Here is a 23,180-nt window from a genome sequence, read left to right as displayed (position 1 = left end):
CCTTGTGCACTGTTGGTGGGAATGTAAATTGGTGTAACCACTGTGGAAAACAGTATGAAGTTTCCTCAAAAATTTAAAAACAGATCTGCCATAGAATCCAGCGATTCCACTTCTAGGTATTTATCCAAAGAAAGAGAAAACACTCATTTGAAAAGAATTATGCACCCCCATGTTCACTGCAGCATTATTGCCAATAGCCAAGACATGGAAACAACCTAAGTGTCCACAGGACAGATGAACAGATAAAATGTGGTGTATACCTACAACGGAATATTATTCAGCCTTATTTTAAAAAAAAATGAAATCCTGCTATTCGGGACAAAGAGGATAGACTTTGACAGCATTATGCTAAGTGAAATAAGTCAGATAGTGAAAGACGAATATCGTATGATCTCATTTATATGTTTATCTAAAACAAAAGCAAAAATAAAAACAACTCATAGATACAGAGAAGAGACTGGTGATTGCCAAGGGCAGGGGGTGGGTGGTGTGCGAAATAAATGAAAGTTGTCAAAAGACCCAAACTTCCGGTCGTGAGAGGAACAGGTTCTGGGGACGTAATGCTCAGCATGTTGATTACAGTTAACCAACGCTGTGTTGTGGGGGCGCCCGGGGGGACTCAGTTGGTTGTCCTTCTTCAGCTCAGGTCATGATCCAGGGTCCTGGGCTTGAGTCCCGAATCGAGTCCCACATCGTTGCTTGGTGGGGAGCCTGCTTCTCCCTCTGCCTGCCATTCCCCTTGCTTGTGAGCTCTCTCTCTCTCTCTGACAAATAAATAAATAAAACCTTTAAAAAAACCAAAACAATGTTGTGTTGTGAATTTAAAAGTGGCTAAGAGATTTCACCTTAAAAGTTCTCATCCCAAGAAAAAAATTACAACTGTGTGAGGTAATTAATGGACGTTAACTAGACTTATTGTGATCATTTCATAATATATACATACACCAAATCATTACATCATATGCCTTAAACTAATACAATGTTATAGGTCAATAAAAAATAAGACAATTGCAATAGAGATATTATAATAGGGCTCAACTCTGAACACAGCAAAGACAAGTGCAGATTTATAGACAAGATGCAGAGAGATGGGGTCCGTGGATGGAAAATTACTTCGGGGGAAACATCAAGGGTAGGAGGACTCTCGCTAAACTGACTCAACAGATTCTTGCTGAAGGCAGGCCAAAGTCTTACATGTCGAAGGTGGAGATAAGGAACTCAATCCACTAATACAAGTGATCAGGGATCACGGGTGAGGACGCTCTCAAACTGATTCAGCAGGATTCTTGCTCAACTGAGCTATGCAAGGCCAGAGTCAAGGGTGCAGTCTAGTGGAGAAGGGGCTTCAGAGGAGCCTAACTAGTTTGGTCAAGGAGAGAGGCTCCGTCAGCCTAGAACAGTACAATTCAAGACCCCGCCAGAATTGTCTGCACAAATGGAGAATGTCTTACGTCAGTAAAGGGAAAGTCTCCAAAGCACAGCAAATCCTTTTTCCCCAAGTGGCAACACACCACTGGGCCTTTAGTGCTCAGGGAAGATCTGTCTTTGAACATTCTTCCTCACCATAGATATTTAGGCCTAAACAGAGTATATCTGTCCTAGTCTCTGGTCCAACCCCAGGTCTCCCTCTCCCTGCCCCACTCCTGTGAAAGCCAGGAACTGTCTTCAGAGCACAGGGGGGAAGGTTACTTCCACTGTTATGGTACATCAATGACCGCCTCTTCCAGGAATGAGCTGGAAGGAGAAGGGGTAAATCTAGCTTCCCACAGAGAATTGTTGGTGGATGGTGATGTCTGCCATCGGGAGATAGCGAGAACAACACACCTTAGCAGGGCACAGGACTCCAGCTCCATATTCTCCACATTCTCCACAGAAAGACAGGTCAGGGGTGCTCAATTTTGTGCATTTCTGTTTATCTCCCTCTCTAGTTTCTCTTCAGAAATTTAGTTTAATTTAGTTTTTATTTATTCACTTAAGTCATCTCGACACCCAACGTGGGGCTTGAACTCACAATCCCAAGATCAGGAGCCACGTGCTCTTCTGACTGAGCCAGCCGGGCACTGCTCTCTTCAGAAATTCAAAAGGAAAAAATCTGCTTCTCTATTTCAATGGCTGACTTCAAAGTCTCCTTTGACAGTCTCCTCATGGTCACTGGCCATCCTGCCTCAGTGGGCCGCCGGTAGTTCATGATACCCCCCATCCCCCACCACCACGGGAGGTAATGTTTGCAGCGTCCACTCCTATCTCTGGAGGGAAGCCCTCTGCTAGGCTACTAGAAAAGACTAAAGAAAAATGAAAGCCAGTGACCAAAGTTCTAATATGAAATGAGAGAAGCCCTAAAGCAGACTCATAAACACCAAAGAAAAAGTACAACTGAGATTCACATTTATTAATATTAAAGGAACTACAAAATTATAAGTGGGTTCATTCATCCACAGATTTCTTCAGTGAGGGTTTTTGTTTAGTCATACCAAAATAGTTCACTTCTCTTTGTTCCAAAAAAAATTATTTGCACCTAAAAAAAATGTGCTCGTGCTTTCTTCCTCCTCTCTCCCACTCTCAAAATTCCATTCTTTTTAAAATCCCATCTTGTCTTCATCATACTGGGAATTCCAGGCACTGTATCTGGCAGTTACACACAGATTACTTCCATATGGCTTCACAGAGGTTAGTCGAATACCAAAACAAGATCTATAAATTAACTTCCATACTCACATACAACCGATTCCAAAACCCATGAGCAAAAAGTTGACAGGATTCAACAGCCATGTAAAGACCAACAACAGGAATTTGTGTTAACATGTAAAACGCACATCAGAAAACAGTGATCTCATTTCCCCTTCCTCCTAAAACACGAATGATAGGTAATAAAATGTCAACACTTAGAAAAAAAATTTTGCAGCTTTTTAACTGATTCTTTAAGCTTTCTTTACTCATCAGCATTAACGACAGGGATTGGGAAGTGTCATCTATCTAGTAACATTCGAAACAATCTCATAGACAGTTTTATCTATTTCAAAAGTCCTCACTACCTAAAATCTATTGATCTTCTTATTTCTGAATTGCCTCTAATATTTTTCCTGCATGAACTTGGAACATGCTTAACTTCAAAAAGTGAAAAATGGAGATTCATTTCCAGGGTGAAGACGGCCACAGGCTGGTTAGCAAGGGTGCCCGAGGTCATGGTGTTGCTGCAGTCGGTAGAATCCTAAAGAAAGCCTCCCGGCTGCTGAAATAAAGGACAAGGACCTCTGATTATTTGGTTATTTCTCCTACAGGTCATAAATACCACAAACACTCACAAAACAGTCCCTCAATGAGGTTAAAATGCAGGAAACATAAGCTATGTCCTGCGCCAAATTACCTTCATGGGAAAAAGCAGCCTGTTGAGACAGAGAAGCCCACCCAGGTCTGGCAAGAGCCCAGAGCCAGGATCTGCCCCACGGGGCACGAGGGGGCGCACAGGGGAAGAGCGCTTTTGAAAGCCATTGGTCAGAATGCTATATACATGTATTCGTATGCCTGTATCCCGCACATCAATGATTCCATGTTAGCAATCTAACTTACAGAAAAACACTCAATTGTAAAATGGCCCTGGGGGCACCTGGGTGGCTCAATTGGTTAAATGTCTGACTTCAGGGGCGCCTGGGTGGCACAGTCGTTAAGCGTTTGCCTACAGCTCAGGGCGTGATCCCAGTGTTCTGGGATCGAGCCCCACATCAGGATCCTCTGCTAGGAGCCTGCTTCTTCCTCTCCCACTCCCCCTGCTTGTGTTCCCTCTCTCGCTGACTGTCTCTCTCTGTCAAATAAATAAATAAAAAATCTTTAAAAAAACAACAACAACAAAAAAAAGTCTGACTTCAGCTGGGGTTATGATCTCAGGGTCCCGGGATCGAGCCCTGCCACAGGCTCCCCACTCTGCAGGGAGTCTCCTTCTCCATCTCCCTCTGCCCCTCCCCCTGCTCGTGCTCGCTCTCTCTCTCTCTCAAATGAATAAAATCTTTAAAAAATAATAAATAAAGTGATTCTGCATACAAAGATATATACTCTAATATTTACAACAAAATTGGATATATTCCAAGTATCAAATACTATAAAATGGTGTTTAGAACATGGTGTATATTTCTACATGTAATGTTAGGAAGCCATCAGAAATGACCTTTGAAAAGACTGGAGGTCTATGAAAGTGTATATGATACATACGTCACATATATTTACCATATGATACATGGATGATATGTACCTGCATATGTATCTGTATATAGTATATATACAGATCTGTATATAGTATATAAATCTGTATATAGTATGTATGATTACATATATGTACATATTATATATATCAGACAGATCAGAGCTACATTAAGCAAACAAAAAAACCAACCAGAATAAAATTTTTAAACAGTGACAGTGGGTGATTTCTTTCCCCAATGTGGCTGGTGTTTTCTAAATTCACCATAAGGAACATGTGCTACATCTATAATGGAATAATGAACTTTTACATAATTAAATTTTAAATTTTATTTTTTTTATTTTTTAAAGATTTTATTTATTTGACAGAGAGACAGCCAGAGAGAGAGGGAACACAAGCAGGGGGAGTGGGAGAGGAAGACGCAGGCTCACAGTGGAGGAGCCTGATGTGGGGCTCGATCCCAGAATGCTGGGATCACGCCCTGAGCAGAAGGCAGAAGCTTAATGACTGTGACACCCAGGCACCCCTAAATTTTGAATTTTAAATGAATAGATAACCCCGTGCAAATATTAACTGCTACCTTTGTACGGCTTTAACCAACCGGTCCTATAAAGAAACCAGAACGCAGAAACCAGACAAGAGTCACAAAGTAGATGAGTAACATTACAGGGATTTTTAAAGGCCAGCGGCAATGCCCACCAGAGGAGAAAGTTCTCCATGCTTCTAGGGGGTGGGCAGCAGGACAAGCACCCTGGGTTTGTAGGGGGGACTGCTGGATAATAAGGCTGAAAAGTTGCTCGGGGCCCAGGGGCCAACAGCATCTTGGCCACGTGAACGATCTGGGCACGCACACGTCCCTCACCATGCCCACAGCTGGCGCCTTGCTTAAGACACATGTTGCCACCCCTGCCTGGCCTTTCACGTCCCCTCCCAGCTCCATTCCATCCCACACGTGTTAAAGAGCAAAATTTAACTGAGTACATGGAAAGGTCTAATTGACTTTATGAAACAATTCATGAATCGCACAGCAAGCGGAGGGGAGCTCCACTGAGCTAAACAAATGAAAGGTTTTTAAAGGCAGAGAAAAGACATAAAAAGAAGAACGGACTTCGTTAGCAAGGAATGCACTGTTTAGGCAAGGTTGCCTTCGTCCGGAAAACGGTCTACTAGTCAATTTCCTAGTTTTGACCAGGAAGGTCCATGTTGCCTGGTTAAGGTTACATTCTAGGGGAACTGAAACTGTAGTTAGGTTAGGTATTAAGTCTTGGTTTACTGACTCGAAGCCTTAACTTAGCAAAGCCATTTTAGGGCTGTGGTTTTCTTGTTAACAATCCCCCCTTTTGATCAGACTCTCAGCTGAACTGACAGTTATGCTCAAAATTTAAGGCATTGGCGTCATCTCAGCTCTGCTCTGTGGTGCTCGCAGCTTCCGTTGATCCTCTGTGTGGCATTCACAGGTCGTGATGTTTTTGCTTTATCTCTGTGAAATTCACAGGTTACAACTCAAGGTCTGCATTCCTTAAGTCTGTTCTCTGTTCCTTTTCTGCCGTTGCAGTCTTAGGGAGATCACATGCTTCGTGATTAGCGTTGTGATCAGCCATTTAAAGTTTTTGAAAAGACACAGAGGTGCCTGGGTGGCTCAGTTGATTAAGCATCTGCCTTCAGCTCAGGTCATGATCCCAGGGTCCTGGGATCGAGACCCGAGTCGGGCTCTCCGTCAGTGGGGATCCTGCTTCTCCCTCTCCCTCTGCTCCTTCCCCTATTCGTGCGTGCACTCTCTCTCACTCTCATCACTCTCTCAAATAAAAATCTAAAAAAAAGAAAAAGTTTTTGAGAGGATACAATGCACCAGGAAGATTATCATAATCACTATAAGAAGGATAATCCCCAATGTTTGGAGTTCACTTTGAAGCCTTGGGGCCCAAGACCCAAACCAATCAAAATCAAATCAGTCAAAGACAGACCCCACTGAAGGGGTCAACCTTTAAGCCACGTGGCTTGCTCAACGATCTTAGTTTCCCCAGAGTGTCAATCCAGGCAGAGCAGGTGGTGCTGGCACAGATACCCCCTTGCTCAGCTCAAAGACAATCAAAGGCTGTCCTATGATCAGATGAGATCGGGCGCGTCCAGGGTGGTATGGCCGTAGACAAGAGCTGTCCTGTTATCAAGAGGGATCTTCGCTGCGCAGCCATATCCTTTAGTAGCACCTTCTGTAATAATTTTAAGAATTAAGAAATCAGGGGTGCCTGGGTGGCACAGCGGTTAAGCATCTGCCTTCAGCTCAGGGCGTGATCCCTGCATTATGGGATCGAGCCCCACATCAGGCTCCTCCGCTATGAGCCTGCTTCTTCCTCTCCCACTCCCCCTGCTTGTGTTCCCTCTCTCGCTGGCTGTCTCTATCTCTGTCGAATAAATAAAATCTTTAAAAAAAAAAAAAAAAAAAAAAAGAATTAAGAAATCAGCCCCATTTTTTTTTTTAAGAGAGAGAGAGAACGTGTGCTTGCAACCACGGCAGGTGCAGAGGGAGAGGGAGAGAATCTTAAGCAAGCCCCACACTCAGCATGGAGCCAAACACGGGGCTCGATCTCACAGTCCTGAGATCATGACCGGAGCAAAATCAAGAGTCGGAGGCTTAACTGACTGAGCCACCCAGGCGCCCCAGAAATTAGCTTTGTTTACATTCATTCCTAACTAGGGAAACAGGGACCTGTCAAAAGGAGTGAATCCTGAACTACGAAACCCCACTGCTAGGTCCCTTTTAACTCAACAATGTAAGTTTAGGCTTAGCCGTGGCCTGCGAGATGGAATGTTATCTTCCCAAGCTAAGGCCAGAGTGAAGGAACGGAAAAGAAGGAGAAGGGTTTTATGTTCAAAGTAGGAAGTCTAGATCTTGGTCTTGGGTGGAGGAAGTCGACTGCAATGTCTACGATTTCTCTTCCGCATTAATTTAATTTCTAGGTCTTCAGGGTCCGTATAGGACAGGTGTCATGGAGAGCCTTCTGCTTTGTGACATGTCCCCAGGTTGTAACACCTTCTAGACTGGCAGCAGTGTCAGTGGTCAGGAGCACCAGGAGAGGTCTCTCTTAGTGGAGCTGGAAGGGCTGTCTTCCTCTGACGATGCTTCCAGAACACCCAGTCACCAGGCTCTAAACTATGACCAACAGGACCCTTCAAACCGGGATCTGGGAAGCTGCTTCAACCTCGTGATGATCAGAAGACGGTTGCTTCATTCCCTGCTGCTAGAAGTCTACACATTCTGCAAGGTTATGGTTAAGGCTCACACTCTCTGTCTAGTGACGTGGGTGCTTGATCACCGGAAGTCAGGGAAGGTAGACCCCAAGCGGGAAACACACTTTTTAACAGTTTTTTTGCTACCATGGGGGCATCAGCCTTGCAGTGGGGAAAGGCTTCAGCCCATCCCGAAAATATGCATACAATAACAAGAACATATTGATAAGCCCCACTAACTGGCCGCTGAATGAAGTCCAGGTGCAGGTGTTTGAAGGGTCTAGAGAGGGAGGTCTGAGGCCTCTGGGAATCAAAACAGTTTCATTTTGTTTTGTTTCAGGATTATGGGCCTGACAGGTCAGGCATTGCTGGCAGACTGTTTTTGCAATCTCTCCACCACTGTCTGTTTGTAACTGGAGTCATCTTAAATGTACTATGGTGGGTGAAAGAATAGCAAAACCTGAAAAATGGGGCTTGCCAGGGAGCCATGGAGAACCAAGTGGCCTTCTTGGGGTTCCTATAACCCCGACTGTTCACTTCATTTCCAGGCATTGTTTACCTACCTGCATTTTGGTAAGTCAGGAGCAGAGTGTGGCCACGTTGTAAGGACACTGGTATGGCAAAAAGCCTGGCAATGAGCACCTCTTTTTCCCCCGCCTCAGAAGAAGAATGGACTTAATCCACTTGCCACAATTTTGCAATGCAACATGAAGACGGTTTAGTATTACCTCTTATTTGACAATCCTTCTCATGTAATTTGATATATCAAATAAGCCTAATTAGTTGAGCAAATCTGTTGGAATGTTCCAGGTCAAAAAGACTTAAGCAGATGAAAAGTCCAGAAAAAACAAAACAAAACAAAAAACACTTTGTCTTTTTGTTTTGTTTTATTTTAAAGATTTTATTTATTTATCTGTCAGAGAGGGAGAGAGAGAGAGAGAGAGCAGAAGCAGGGAGAGTGGCAGGCAGAGGGAGAAGCAAGCTCCCCACTAAGCAAGGACCCCGATGTGGGACTCGATCCCAGGACCCTGGGATCATGACCTGAGCCACAGGCAGACACTTAACCAACTGAGCCACCCAGGTGTCCCAACACTTTGTCTTTTTAATAGAGAAATCCAAATTGTAATTTTGCACCAGCTTACTTGTGATATTAAAACTTATTTTTAGGGGCACCTGGGTGGCTCAGTTGGTTAAGCGTCTGCCTTCGGCTCGGGTCGTAATCCCGGGGTCCTGGGATCAAGCCCTACGTCGGGCTCCCTGCTCAGTGGGGAGTCTGCTTCTCCCTCTCCTCCCCGCATGTACTCTCTCTCTCTAGCTCTCACTCTCTCAAATAAATAAATAAAATCTTTTTAAAAATTTATTTTTAAAATCTATTCATGTTAAACTTAGCCAGCTTGACCAAATATTAAAATTCCTTTTCAAGGATTCCTTTTCCACAAACCTTCTACAACTATATTATATTTTTAAAGATTTTATTTATTTACTTGAGAGAGAGAAAGCAAGCAAGAGAGAGATCATGAGCGGGAAGGAGGCACAGATGGAGAGAGAGAGGCAGACTTCCCACTGAGCAGGGAGCCCAACACGGGGCTCCATCCCAGGACCCCGGGATCATGACCTGAGCAAAAGGTAGATGCTTAACCCACTGAGCCACCCAGGCGCCCTAAACCAACAAACTTAAGTTAGCTTTAATACCAAACATTGTCTCAGATCTCATGAAGCTGGAAAACATTTGGGTTAGTTTCTTTCTTTTTCAGAGTTCCAGAATATCCAAGCCTTATAAATGCTTGTCTTCCAACCAACTAAATAGAGCTCTTTCACAAATTACTTTGAGCAATACCATCCAGAAGTAGAAAAATGCCTCACATTTTAACAAACACAGAAGCACACAGATATAAAAACCTTACAATATTGCTGGAGAAGATTTTTAAGACTTATACTTGCCTCTGGAATTAAGGAGGCTTGCCGGAGTTTGAGCACAAGTGCCCTTACAAATAGTTCATATTTTCAAAAAGGCATCTTTTCCTTTTTTTTTTCCCCTTAGTCTCAGATACCTGATTGTGAGCTGTGTTTAAATTTCAAAGACATGGTAAGATGTTTAACTAAGGGACACAGAAGGAATGGAAGTTCCTCCAAGAAGGACTTTTGTTTCCTAAAGCAAATAATTTTCAAGCCTTTTGAGACAGATAAGGGAAGTTTGGGGACTGGTAAAGGAACAGGTGAATTTTGAATTGCCTCTAGAGCTGACTTTCGTTTTGCAAAAGATCTGTCAGAAAAGGACAGTTGTTCTTAATTCTTTAGAATTTGGATTGTAACTTAAGTGACATTATGGCTCGATTCACCCATCTAACTGCATTACCCTCAATTTGCTTCTTTCCCTCCTGGTATATAGTTCAAATTTTAAATATTTCTTTTTTTTAAGGATTTTATTTATTTATTTTAGTTTAGAGAGAGAAAGCATGAGCGGGAGCAGAGGGGGAGAGAATCTCAAGCCGACTCCACGCTCAGTGCAGAGCTCGGTGAGGGGCTCGATCCCAGGACCCTGAGATCATAACCTGAGCCAAAATCAACAATCAGACGCTCAACCAACTGAGCCACCCAGGCTCCCCAGATTTTAAATATTTTTTGCAGTATTGAATAACCTCCCCTTGGGTATAAGACAGGTCCTTGATGAGGGTACAAAGAATATTAAGTTCCCCAAAGCTGGAGTCAGTCCCAAAGACAGCCAAAAGAAAGAACCAGCAACCTGCAAGTTCCAGACAGGCAGAAAGCCAAGCCCAGTTACGCAAAACGAGACAAGCAGAGGCAATAGCTCCCTCTGGGAAAGAAAGATCCATACACAATGCATTTGGATTTGGAAAGGAAGGGACAACGTGAACTTTTATTTTTCTCTCTCAACTGGGCCCTACAGCCAGAGACTCCCAAGAGCTGATTCTGGTAAGAATGTTTAACCTTTGCTGGCTTCCGCCAGTGTTCCAAGGAGCCTCTCTGCAATGACAACAATAAAAATCATGGCTGATATTTATTGAGCATCTTCTGTGTTTCTTGTAGAAGCTGTTGTAGGCAACAGGCTTGAGCTATGGAAGCTTGAGCAAGGCAAAAGGGCCCACGGCGACCAGAGAGCTGAGTGCAAACAGGCTCATTAACTCATAGGCCCTACCTAACCAATGGACTACTTACAACCAGGCACAGTTCCTAATATCATCAAAAATGGGAAAATCCCCTATGTCCCCATACCCCCTCACTCTGCCCTATAACTATAGCCCCTCACCACCACCTCCTAGCAGACAGTCTCTCTTTTGTGTCCTGCCTGCTGCTCCCCTGCAGTGTATTCGATAAACTCCCTCCTCTGCTCTGCCCTGGGTGAATTCTTTCACTGCCCGTGCTTCCCGCCCCCACCCAATTGGGACACCTGACATTTCTGTTGCAGTGCTGCAACTTTATATAAAATCATCCTTGAAATGACTGCAATTATTTTGCTGAGTACTGCCATAGTCCCACTTTGCAGATAACGGTATTAAGGCTGATAGGTTAAATAACTCAACCAAGTTAGGAAAAGGAGCTGCCAGGATTATGAACCCAAGTCTATCTGATCTGGATCTAGACAGTCTGGACCAGGATCCCATGTTGTCCTCAAGGCTGGTCAAGCGAGAAGGTGAGAAGGTCAGGCCAGAATTAGAAACAAGGGTGGTCAAGAGTTACAGACATGAGGTGACTTTCAGAATTGGGTTATAGATTTTATGAGAAGAGTTGCTTAAAAACCTCAATTCGAAGTCTTCCAAATGATTTTATTTCTGTAATTTGGGGGGTCGGCGTTATGCTCCAGGCATCAGGGTTGTATTTGGCCTGATATAATCAGTGTGAGAGCATTATTTTCTACTTTAGGATTCAGAATCCAGGCACCTTGATGCACTAATATTTTTCAAAGTTTAAATATTTTAAAAATAATTTTTGTAAAAAGTATTTAATGTTTTTCTCAAGTTGATTTTGAATAATTTAAACATTTCCCCTCACTTTTCTATCGGAGACAGAAAAAGTCAATCTAGAACTCATGAGACCTGCTCACCTTATTTTCTTTATTCCTTAATGAACTGAGAACATCCGCCTGTCTTTTGCTGGGGCTCCCGCATCAGCATTATGTAACTGAAAGGGAAGTGGGAGAGAAGCCTAGGCGATGGAGGGAAGAAAAATTAAAGGCATTTTCCAACTCCAAAGAGCAGAACACAAACCGCTCATTCTCCTAAGACTTAAAGCAGCAAAACGTAAAAACATCTCAACACAAGAAAATGTGGCAATGGCCCTGAGGCCATGAATTGCAACAGCAAAGCCGGCCCTTCACCGTACCGTGTCACTCAATCATCCGATACACAGGGTCACCAACTTTCAGGCTGCCAATTTTCTCCACTGAATAATAAATCCCAAAAAGTGGGGACGACTTGTATATTTTCTTCTCAGAAGGATCACACAGGCGGTAGCTGAAAGGCAAAAATTCATCATCAGGCACAAAAGGGAGGTAAGAATCTAAGTGCTCCCAAGACAATTCAAGTTTTCACTCTCAGATGACCTACCCATAAATAGCAAACCTCTTCTGCAACGTGGACAGAGAAGTCTGTGGGCAAGTAGGCAAACTACGCGTAATCCTAGTTCTTCTAGAAGCATCCTGAGAGTCTATACGGTTTTTCCATGGTTTCAGTTTGAAAAAACTTTAAATGTTACTCAAAATAAGTGGTATGTTAAAAAAATAAAAATAAAAATAAGTGGTATGTTTAAAAAAAAAAACAGTAAGTGGTATGTTTGCGTGTATACCTCTAACTTCACAACTCCCTGAAACAAATGCTCATACAATCTCGAAATGGAACTGCCTGAACTCTCCAAGTTCTTTTTTAAAAATTGATTGATTGATTGATTGATTTGCCGGGGGGGGTGGGGGGGGGGGGGGGGGGGGGGGGGAGAAGCAGACTCCCTGCTGAGCTCAGAGCCTGATGCAGGATTCAGTCCCAGGACCCTGAGATGGTGACCTGAGCTGAAATCAAGTCAGATGCTTAACTCACTGAGCAACCCAGGCGCCCTTCAAACTTTCTGTTCAATGCATGTTAAGTAGTAAGTAATGCTCTTTCCACCTCCCAGCCCCCCACCCCCCCAGTTTACAAGCCCGAAGCCGAGGCTCTTTGGCAAACAAAAATGAAGATACGGATGCAAGTGGCATGGGGCTGGACTACTGATGAAGTTAATCTTTTCCAAGAGGCTTATCTCAAGAGAAAAAAAATTAACTTCGCTGCATCTCAAAAACCAAAAAAAAACAAAACAGAACTGCATGTCTGAAGCCTTCAAGAAATAACCTCTTCCCTAATTCAAAACCATTGGAAACAAATAACAAAACAGAAAGAAGGAAAATAAAATAGAATATTATCTCCCGAAAGTGTTGACTTCGTTTTAAAAACACATTCTCAGGGCGCCTGGGTGGCTCAGTCGTTGGGCGTCTGCCTTCGGCTCAGGGCGTGATCCCGGCGTTCTGGGATCGAGCCCCACGTCGGGCTCCTCTGCTGGGAGCCTGCTTCTTCCTCTCCCATTCCCCCTGCTTGTGTTCCCTCTCTCGCTGGCTATCCCTCTCGCTCTCTCTCTGTCGAATGAATGAATGAAATCTTTAAAAAAAAACAAAAAACACATTCTCGATTGATAACGGAAGTCAGCTAATAACACAAGGAAACACCCGGTGCAAAAGCAGTTCCTGAAAAACCAAACTCTCACAACTCGTCCCATTTCCATTTTTCTAATATTTCATTACACAACTTCCATTAGTCTCATAATCCTCGATGTTGAGTCTAATAAAGAAATCTGAGCTACAATAAAAATAATTACAGTATTTGAGGTCTTAATTTGGAAATACACACGTGAAGGTTATTAAAAATTCTTGTGAGAGATCTGAAAATTTTAAAACACAGTATTAGACAATAAAAAAATCTGTCAAAAGCAGTCGAGGATCTGTCCTTAAAAAAAGAGGAAGCAACTTAACCAACAGACACATGCCAACCAGATGGCAGAGTGAAAGGTGCTCTGACGGGGCACCTACCCCCACAGGTAGCTCTGGGTTGGGGATAATATTAAAAACACAGCAGACACATTGCTGTTTACCTCTTCAGGGTTTCCAGTGGCTCCTTCCTGTCTATCACTCCGGTGTCTGGGTCCACAGTGGTCAAAATGCACCTGTTGTTCAAGAACCAACGATTAGGTGGCGGTTAGGAACCCCTGAACGCGCCACCCCCAGAGGGTGACTCTCAGAGAACCCTTACCTGGGGCAAGACAAAACCTTCTTCATTTCGACGTTGCCAATCAGGAGCTCATCCCAAGTGTCCTAGGAGGAAAGGAAAAGTTATCTTCTAGAATCACTAGGCTTCCCTAGTCTTGAAAGCAGTTTATTCTCTGGCTGGTGCTAACTATGGAGCTAGCAGAAGAAAGCAAAGCCGGACACCAAGAGGTACGGCCCAAAGGGACACAAGGGGAGACGCACATGGGTGAGTCCAGGATCCGTCCACCTCCGGACTCACTGTCTCAGGAAGCCGAGTCTGTCAGCACAGCATGAACCCTCCTTCTCTGGGCGGCAGTTTGCCATGAGAATCATCCATCAACTACAAGGCCGATTTACTGATACATAATGAGAAACGTACAGCTTGCAAGGCAAGCCCAATAGCTAAGCTACAACGGAAGCCAAGTTAAAATCTGATATAGTTCTTTGATGAAGGGGACATCACCCACGGGGAGTCAGGTAGGAGAGTCACACATTCACCACTCCCACCTCCACAGAGAGGCAGACTGCCCCGGGGCGGGGGGGGGGCATTATGGCCACTGGCCCTGCTTTGCTTTCCCACCCTCGAAAGGTGGGCACTGCCAACATCCGCCTTGGGGCTTCAATAAATCCCCACAAGTTCAAAGAAGGTACTATTATGATCCCCGTTTCGCACAAAGAAACCAAGACCTGGAGAGATTATGAGATTTTCTCAGGGTCACAGCAGCTAGGTTTGAAAACTTCAGATTCTGAAATGCAGGACTTCTAACCACCCAGCTTTTAAATTTATCTCTGTCTCTATTTATCTGTCTACACACACATATATACCTGTACACACACATATGGAGATTATATAGATGATATATGCCTAGATATACATATCCATACCCCTGTGCACACAGACATGCACACACATAACAAGAGTATGTTACAGGATGCTCTTGCTAATAGGGAAGCCATCTGTGGGATTTGCATTTCCCTGGACAACCCTCCATCCAGGCCTCAGGGGAGGGGCCTCACTCCAGGCTCCAGAAACTGACAACGGTATCTACAATCAGATGCAATAAAAATGTCCCCTGAAACATTGTTTCCTGATCTCAACCCAAACGAGGTTTGGAGGCTGTGGGTCTAAGGGATTTGGTGAGAAGTCAGTCCCCAAGTGAGGAAATGAGGCATCTCTTCCTCTCACCTGGTCCTTGACTCCCCCCGCCACCCCCCAGGAGCGACTGTGCCTGTTTCTGCGGGAGGCAGGGAAGAGCAGGGGGAGGGACTCACGCATAATGCTCCCCCTTCCGCCACTGACGACCAGGCTCCCGTCATGCTCTGCTTCTCCTCCAGGGGTACATGAAGCCCCCAGGGCCTACAGGGGTGATATAGCCAACACAGGAAAGGTACTCCAGTCCCTAAGTGGCTCTTCCCAGCTCACAAATCCCCTACGGAATAGGAGCACAGCCGCGGGAAAGGTCTCTGTGGATGCCCTGGGTTCCCAACCACCATTTATGAAACCATTGCTGTGTGGAAATAAAATCTATGTTCCCAACAACCAGTTGACGGAGGAACTATGTTGCCCTTGTAAAAGGCAAGGACCCCCATGGAACAAATGGAATTTCTATATCCCAGCCAGGACTTATTACAAGCTCTGTGCAAACGGCAAAAATATGCAAGACAACCAGAGCAGGTGGCTCAGCTGGGGGTATGTGACCTCTCCCGAGTGACCAGTAATAGGGATCCTGCACCGGGAAGTGATGGGTCGCCTGCAGCCTTGGCCTGGGGGCGGCGGAAAAGACTGGATACATTTTGCCACACGAGGGCGCTGCGGCCACAGGAATGTGAACCCATCAGCGCGGCGACCCGCTCCCCCCAACACGCCTGGCTCTTCAACTACCTTCTTTCCAATGTCTTTGCACAAATGATGATGAATTTCATATTTCAAAGCCACAGATCTGTGGAAACTCTGCCTTGTGACTGTGGCATTAAGTAGGAAAGCCTAAAAAGTTCGATTAGGTATCCTAGCTTAATATAAGAGATTTAATCTGCTCTTTCGCTCTTAGAAAGCGGCAGTACCCAGTTCAGAGCAACAAATTGTCTGCATTCATAGAAATTGTCTGAAGCTCCCCAAATACCAGCTCTCATGACCTTCAGAAATATTAATCACTTTATATAATAACGTCACTCACCTTAATCTGATCACGGTTGGCATTCTGGTGCAGAGCATTATTTGCTGTAAAAAACGCTAAGCGAATTAAGTTTAAATGTAATTATTAATTCAGTTATTAGAGGAAAATAACAAAACATCGTAAATTATTAAAAGTTAATTTGAATTAAGAATGCATGAAATTAAATTTTCCATTAGGTTCCTAGACACTCCCGAGATTCCAGGGCCTTCCCTAAACACAGGAAACTACTGGAAGAGCTGACTGCTCCCCCTGCTGGCGAGCTGCCTCTCTGCAGTCTGGCAAAATCCAGGCCCCTAAGACATTTACTTACGGTGAAGAGATAAAACCATGGAGCTTCTGAGGTGCAAGAAGAAAGGAAAGGAAGAGAGAAAGGCAGTGAGAAAGGAGAGAGCGCTGTACGCCATGGGCTCAGCTCTGTACAATCAGCCTGGGAATTTACTATGAACTTGCCGTTCACATTGGTAAACACTAAATTAAGATTACATGGTTTCCCGTGACAAGTAGCACAAAGAAAGACATCAATTAAGGTTCTGGGGCAATTATTATGGAGCACACAGAACAGTGCAGATGAGGGTGTTTGCTTCTTTGAGGCCTTCACTAGAGTCCTGATAGGCACCTGCCAAGCAATAAGTTAAATGTATGACAGGAGATTCTCCCCTCTCTTTCTGTGTCTCTCTCTCCCCCTCCCTTTCCCTCTTTGTACACACATACAACACACACACACACATATGGCTATACACATACATTTAAAGAGAGAGAATAGATAAAATACATCTATTCTATCTTTGTACATATATTCTATATATGTTGTATATAGAATGTGTATGTGTGAATATAATTAGTGTATATAATATGTATATACTATTATATATGTAAATGTATATATGTATGTATGCATATACATAATATGTATATGTATATAATATATATTTTTTATACACACACACACATGGGGGGGAGCACCAGATGAGAAGGGAGACCAAGGTGCACTCTTTTTTTTTTAAAAAGGGTTTATTTATTTATTTAACAGAGAGAGAAAGCCAGCGAGAGAGGGAACACAAGCAGGGGGAGTGGGAGAGGAAGATGCAGGCTCCTAGCAGAGAAGCCTGATGGGGGGCTCGATCCCAGAATGCTGGGATCATGCCCTGAGCCGAAGGCAGACGCTTAACGACTGCGCCCCCCAGGCGCCCCCCAAGGTGCACTCTTAAACACCCATGTGCCACAGACGAACAAGACATCTGCGGGTAAGACGGAAAGACAGAAGGCAAAAGCTGGAGCGCTCTGCTGTTGCCATGGGCTATCAAAGGAATTATCCTGAAGAACACGGATTGGATCAGCAGTTCTACCCGACCACAGCTACAGAGCTTCTGGGCACCTATACCTCAGGCCGGGGTCTCCCGCCATCCCTGGAGCCCTTCAGTCCCAAGATCAGTGCCTCCCCGTACCCTGCTCCAAATTCTCTAATTGCTACTCATAAATTTAACAGATTATGTCACACATTCAATGGATTAGAAGCAATTTTAAGCTATGTTGGGATAAACGGAGGGACTGAATAAGTAACTAAACAAATTTGTTGTTTAGAAATCCATCGCTATTTTTCTGGTTTGGTATGAATGATGCCACAAGATTACAGTGAGCTTGGGAAGCCATGAACTGGGGCTAGCTAACTACATGCTGCCCATATAGAGAGCGATTACTGTTGGGGCAGCAGAAAGGAGGATATGAGACTTTATTTATCAACTGAATCATGTTCAAGATGTTGCTGAGTAGGGGCGCCTGGGTGGCACAGCGGTTAAGCATCTGCCTTCGGCTCAGGGCGTGATCCCGGTGTTATGGGATCGAGCCCCACATCAGGCTCTTCTGCTATGAGCCTGCTTCTTCCTCTCCCACTCCCCCTGCTTGTGTTCCCTCTCTCGCTGGCTGTCTCTATCTCTGTTGAATAAATAAATAAAATCTTTAAAAAAAAAAAAGTGTGCTATTTAAAAAAAAAAAGATGTTGCTGAGTGAAGAAAGCACATCTATATATATACTATATGTAGGATAAGTCTGTTTATGTAAAAAAAAAACCAACCTGTATACACAGCTATGTGTATATCTTTATAGCAATAAATTTGGAAGGCTCCTCAAGTTTAAACATAGTATTTTTATAATAATTTTTTTTGGTGTCCTTTTTTTGTGTGTTTTTTTTTATCAGAAGCATATCATCCCAACAACACATTTTTAAAATTATTTTGGTCTAGGAAGTTTCTCAGATTCTTTCCAACACCAAACACATGGTGTCTTTTCCAACACCAGTTCTGCAATTCCCTGACACCAAGTCCTGTCCTATGACTTAACCCCATTCTGATGGTAACCATCTGAAGTTAGCACAGACCCTACAGGTTAAGGGCTCAGTCCCACAGACTTCCCTTCACCCCTCACTTCAGATGCCAAGTGTACAGCTCTCCCGTACTTCTGGTAAACCAGCTATAAATCGAGGATTCCCAGGACCCCCTCATCAGGTTGGATATTTTGCCAGGAGAGCTCACAGAACTCAGAAAGTGCTTTACTATTACCAGTTCATTATAAAGGATACAACTCAGGGGCAACCAGATGGAAGAGATGCGGGGGACAAGGTACTGGGGAAGGAACACAGAGTTTCCAAGCCACAGTCCCAGCTCCCAGCAGCTCGGGGTCTTCACCAACCCAGGAATGTTCCAAAACCAGTCCTTTAAGGGTTTTTATGGAGGTTTTATTACTTAGGCATGAAGATCACCTCACTGTCTATTTGCAATTGAGTTCAACCTCCAGCCCCTCTGCCCTCCCTGGAGGCCTGGGGGTGGGGCTGAAAGTTCCAAATTCGGGTCAAGGCTTGGTCTCCAACCTGAAGCTACCTACCCCCACCCCACCCCCACCACTCACCTCATTAGCATAAGTCATTATTATTAATAATGAAAAGTGCTCGTATTCCCTCCCATCACTCAGGACATTCCAAGGGTTTTAGGGGCTGTATCAGGGGACAAGCGCCAAATACATATTTCCCATTACACCACACAGTTCAACTATCTCAAACCCAAAAACTGTTCTTCTGTTTTTAAGATATACATGCAAAACAATATTCTTTAATGTCCTATTCCAAATTTAAATGCTCTCCCTTTCAAGAAACCCTGTGGCATTCTTCCCACAAACACACACATACCCTGCGCTAAGCGTTCCTTCCCCTGGGCTCCCGCGAGTGAAGTTAGGTCCCTCACCCCTCCAGCTACTGAGCCCTGGATCCTGCTTCATCCTGAGACCCTTGCAGGCAAACACAGTGAGTTCATTTCTGTAACTTTTGCATCTGTCTCGGAGATTAGGATCCAGCAAACTCAATAAACATCTGTTGCAAGCATGAGTGTTCCAGGACCTTGGCCAATGTATAATTGTATCATTATGTTTCCTTTTGTTGTATATGTATAATGTTATAATTAATGTTTAATTAATGTATAATTAAGTTTCCTTAGCTGAAGTAAAACTCTACCTCATGGCCAAACTCCTTCACAGACTGACTAACACAAGATTCCTTACACTAAGAATTCCCAATTTACAAGAGACACGACTTTGACTTTTCACTTACCGCATTTAGTAAAGATTAGAGGCATCAGCGCTGGCCGGGGTACAAGACAAAGGGCGAGCCTCTGCTCAACTCAGGGGAACATTAAGTTGGTATGAGGTTTCCACAAATCCATTTGGCAATATATATGAAAAGCCCTGAAAACTGCCTTCGCATTTCTTAAGAGTAAGTTGAGAAATGTGGATAAAGACTGTTTTACAAAGCTGTTCATTATTTATGTAAGGGAAACTGAAAAACATTCTACATGCTCAATTACAAGTAAGTTACGGCACAGTTCAAAGATGGACTGCTCCGGAACCACAAAAACTATGCTAACAAACAATTTGTAAAGACAGAGCTGTGTGTCATCGACCATTAAGTGAAAATGGGGGAATTCAATACTCCCTGTACAATATCACATAAATAATGGTGGAAACACAAGAAAATGTTACCATAGGCTACTTTTTGACGGTAGGATGGAGAAGGATTTTTATTCCATCAGGTTTTTCTTTTTTTTTTTTTTTTTTTTTTTTTTTTTTTAAAGATTTTATTTATTTATTTGACAGAGATAGCGACAGCCAGCGAGAGAGGGAACACAAGCAGGGGGAGTGGGAGAGGAAGAAGCAGGCTCATAGCAGAGGAGCCTGACGTGGGGCTCGATCCCATAACGCCGGGATCACGCCCTGAGCCGAAGGCAGACGCTTAACCGCTGTGCCACCCAGGCGCCCCTCCATCAGGTTTTTCTTTAGGTACTTTAAAAAATGACTTTCAGGGGCGCCTGGGTGGCTCAGTCAGTGAAGCATCTGCCTTTGGCTCAGGTCATGATGCCAGGGTCCTGGGATGGAGCCCCGAGTTGGGCTCCCTGCTCAGCGGGGAGCCTTCTTCTCCCTCTGCCTCTTCCCCCCACACACCCCCAGCTTGTGCTCTCTCCCTCGATCACTCTGTCTCTTTCAAATAAATAAACAAAATCTTTTTAAAAAATTACTTTTATAGGGGCGCCTGGGTGGCTCAGTCATTGGGCGTCTGCCTTCGGCTCAAGGCGTGATCCCGGCGTTATGGGATCGAGCCCCACATCAGGCTCCTCCGCTATGAGCCTGCTTCTTCCTCTCCCACTCCCCCTGCTTGTGTTCCCTCTCTCGCTGGCTGTCTCTATCTCTGTCAAATAAATAAATAAATAAATCTTTAAAAAAAAAAAAGCTTTTAAAAAAATTACTTTTATAATAAAAAAATTAAGTTTATCTGAAAGATTCTTGAATTGAATCATTAAAAAGCCTGCAGCACCCCTGCAGCCCCGGTCCCAGATTCTCTCCCCAGGCTTTCTCCTGGCTCTGTGCTTGAACAGCACGGTGTACAGACGCAGTATACTCGACCCGTAAAGCGTGAGTCTCCTCCCATTACACAGTGGCTGGTGCCTGTTCCTACAGAATCACGAGAGACACGCTTCTGTAAATCTAAGTGCATAATAAATGTGCCAGGAGGAATTTGTTGTTTGGGGAAAATCCAGGCAGAAGGGAAGGACAGAAGCCTCAGGCTTTCTGCAAAGGTGCCCCAGGTCCCTGGAGGCCACCTGCTGTGAGGAACTCCAGGAACAGGCTACAAAAAGGAAAAAAAGAGACCTTGAACTGTTTCTCGTATTTCTCCATCTCTGATGTGTATTCATGGAGTTGGATACGTTGTGGGGCTGAGGTGACTGAATTTCTCCCAGGCTCCTCTCAGGGAGGTTAGAGCCATGAGGAGTCCAGTGCCTAGTGAACACGGAGATCCCAGTCTCCCCTGGGGTTCAGCTCCTGACTGGGATGCGAAGGGGTCCCACACCCACCAACAGCAGAGTCTGGGAGAAGCAGCCAGCGATTCAATTCCCAAAGGCAGCTGTCTAGGCTGCTCTGGGCTGTTCTTCGGCCCCTTGGTTGAGAATCACAGTCCTCCAGAACACAATAAGAGAGATGGATTGGCGGGGGGCGGGGGGGGTCTCCCACACAACTCCTATCTCCGCTACTCTTCCATCATGTCTTCAACATCTATATCTGATGGGCCAACCTCTAGGGTAGCTTTGTAAAACAAATGGCCACTCTTCAAAGAGGTGGAAAAAAAGGAACACTCGTGCACCATTGGTGGGAAAGCAAACTGGTGCAGTTACTATGGAAAGCAATATGGAGATTCCTTAAAAAATGAAAAATAGAATTACCATATGATCCAGTAATCACACTCCTGGGTATTTACCCAAAGAATACGAAGACACTAATCAAAAAGATGTAAGTACCCCTATGCTTGTTGCAGCATTATTTACAATAGTCAAGATACGGAAGCAGCCCAAGTGCCCAACCACAGACAAATGGATAAAGAAGATGGGGTGTACGTCCACAACGGAATACTACTCAGAAAAAAGAATGCGATCTTGCCATTTGCCACAACATGGATGGACCTAGAGGGTATTATGCTAAGCGAGATAAGTCAGAGAAAGACAAACACACAGGATTTTACTTATATGTGGAATCTAAAAAAACAAAATAAATGAACAAACAAACAAACAAAAAACAGATTCTTGAATACAGAGAACAAACTGGTAGTTGCCAGAAGGGACGTAGAGGAGGGGATGGGTGAAAGAGTTGAAGGTGATTAAGAGGTACAAACTCCAGTTATGAAATAATGAAGTCACAGAGATGACCAGGACGGCATAGGGAATACAGTCAGTAAGATGGTCACAATGCAGGTGCCTGGGGGGCTCAGTGGGTGAAGCGTCTACCTTCGGCTCAGGTCATGATCCCGGAGTCCTGAGATCGAGCCCCATGTCGGGCTCCCTGCTCAGCGGGGAGTCTGCTTCTCCCTCACCCTCTGCTTATACTCTTTATAAGAGTTTATACTCTTTTTATACTCTGTTTATACTCTTTCTCTCTCTCTCTCTCTCTCTGTTTATACTCTTTCTCTCTCTCTCTCTCTCTCTCAAATAAATAAAATATTTTAAAAAAAAAAGATGGTCGTAATGCTGTATGGTGACAGATGGTGACTACACTTAACGGTGACACAGAGGACGCATAGAACCAGGGCAGCCAGGAGCCCACAGAGCAAGTCTTCACCTTATTACATACAGTTTACTCTGACACCTTTTATTCTACTCTAGTCTTTTTTGTTTTTGTTTTTGTTTTTAGAGCTTGTCAGGACCCATAGAACTGAAATTCTAACACCATAATGGGTTATGACCTGCAGTTTGGAAAGGGTAAGGAGAAGGATGAAGTCAGATCCTGCACAGAAATGCCTGGCACAGGGCCTGGGACATACTGTGCATTTGTGGCTGTTACTGTTACTTTGTTATTGTTTTACGTGCTGTTGCTGACATTGTTTTTTCAGAAATCCCTGCAGCCCGGCAGAGATGATGTTCTTACCACAGGACAGAGACTTGTAATGTACGCACCCAAGTAAAATCCTAACTCGTCCCCACTCCGATTTGGGGGACTGAGAATTGGGTGATAATGGTTTGCAAAAACTTTGTTTCTCAACAGCTGCAAAGGATAGGACAGAGAGGACCCAGTTCATGCAGCCAATGAGTGATGGGCCTGGGAGTCCAACCACAGCTGCCTGGCTTCAAGATCTACCTTTTCTAGAAGCTTCTTGAAGAATCACTTCCTGAGTGACAGATAGCACACCCAAGGTTTTCTGCAAGCTTCTCCACAGTTCTTTCATACCGTGGAATGAGAAATGATACAAACAAGATACTCCAAAAAAAAAAAAAAAAAA

The 23,180-nt window shown here is 44.2% G+C and overlaps 2 protein-coding genes across 2 annotated transcripts in view; both read right to left on the bottom strand.

Annotated features, from left to right (window-relative positions):
• MTARC1 (mitochondrial amidoxime reducing component 1) overlaps positions 1–11,560 on the bottom strand; it is a 43,944-nt gene extending 32,384 nt beyond the window's left edge. Inside the window, exon 1 of the mRNA XM_034667208.1 lies at positions 11,484–11,560. The gene's annotated coding sequence lies outside the window, so the exon portion shown is untranslated. The remainder of the gene's footprint in view (positions 1–11,483) is intronic.
• Positions 2,369–23,180, bottom strand: part of MTARC2 (mitochondrial amidoxime reducing component 2) — a 38,316-nt gene continuing 17,504 nt past the window's right edge. Inside the window, exons 7-10 of the mRNA XM_034667670.1 lie at positions 13,708–13,769; positions 13,550–13,621; positions 11,762–11,892; positions 2,369–3,229 (exon numbers count right to left, since the gene is read on the bottom strand). Of these exons, the coding sequence (XP_034523561.1) occupies positions 11,766–11,892; positions 13,550–13,621; positions 13,708–13,769 (261 nt within the window). The 3' untranslated portion in view covers positions 2,369–3,229; positions 11,762–11,765. The remainder of the gene's footprint in view (positions 3,230–11,761; positions 11,893–13,549; positions 13,622–13,707; positions 13,770–23,180) is intronic.

The sequence above is a fragment of the Ailuropoda melanoleuca genome, chromosome 8 (assembly GCF_002007445.2).
Source record: "Ailuropoda melanoleuca isolate Jingjing chromosome 8, ASM200744v2, whole genome shotgun sequence".
NCBI lineage: Eukaryota > Metazoa > Chordata > Mammalia > Carnivora > Ursidae > Ailuropoda > Ailuropoda melanoleuca.
The sequence above is the reverse complement of the archived record's forward strand: the minus strand, read 5'-3'. Positions and strand labels throughout refer to the sequence as shown.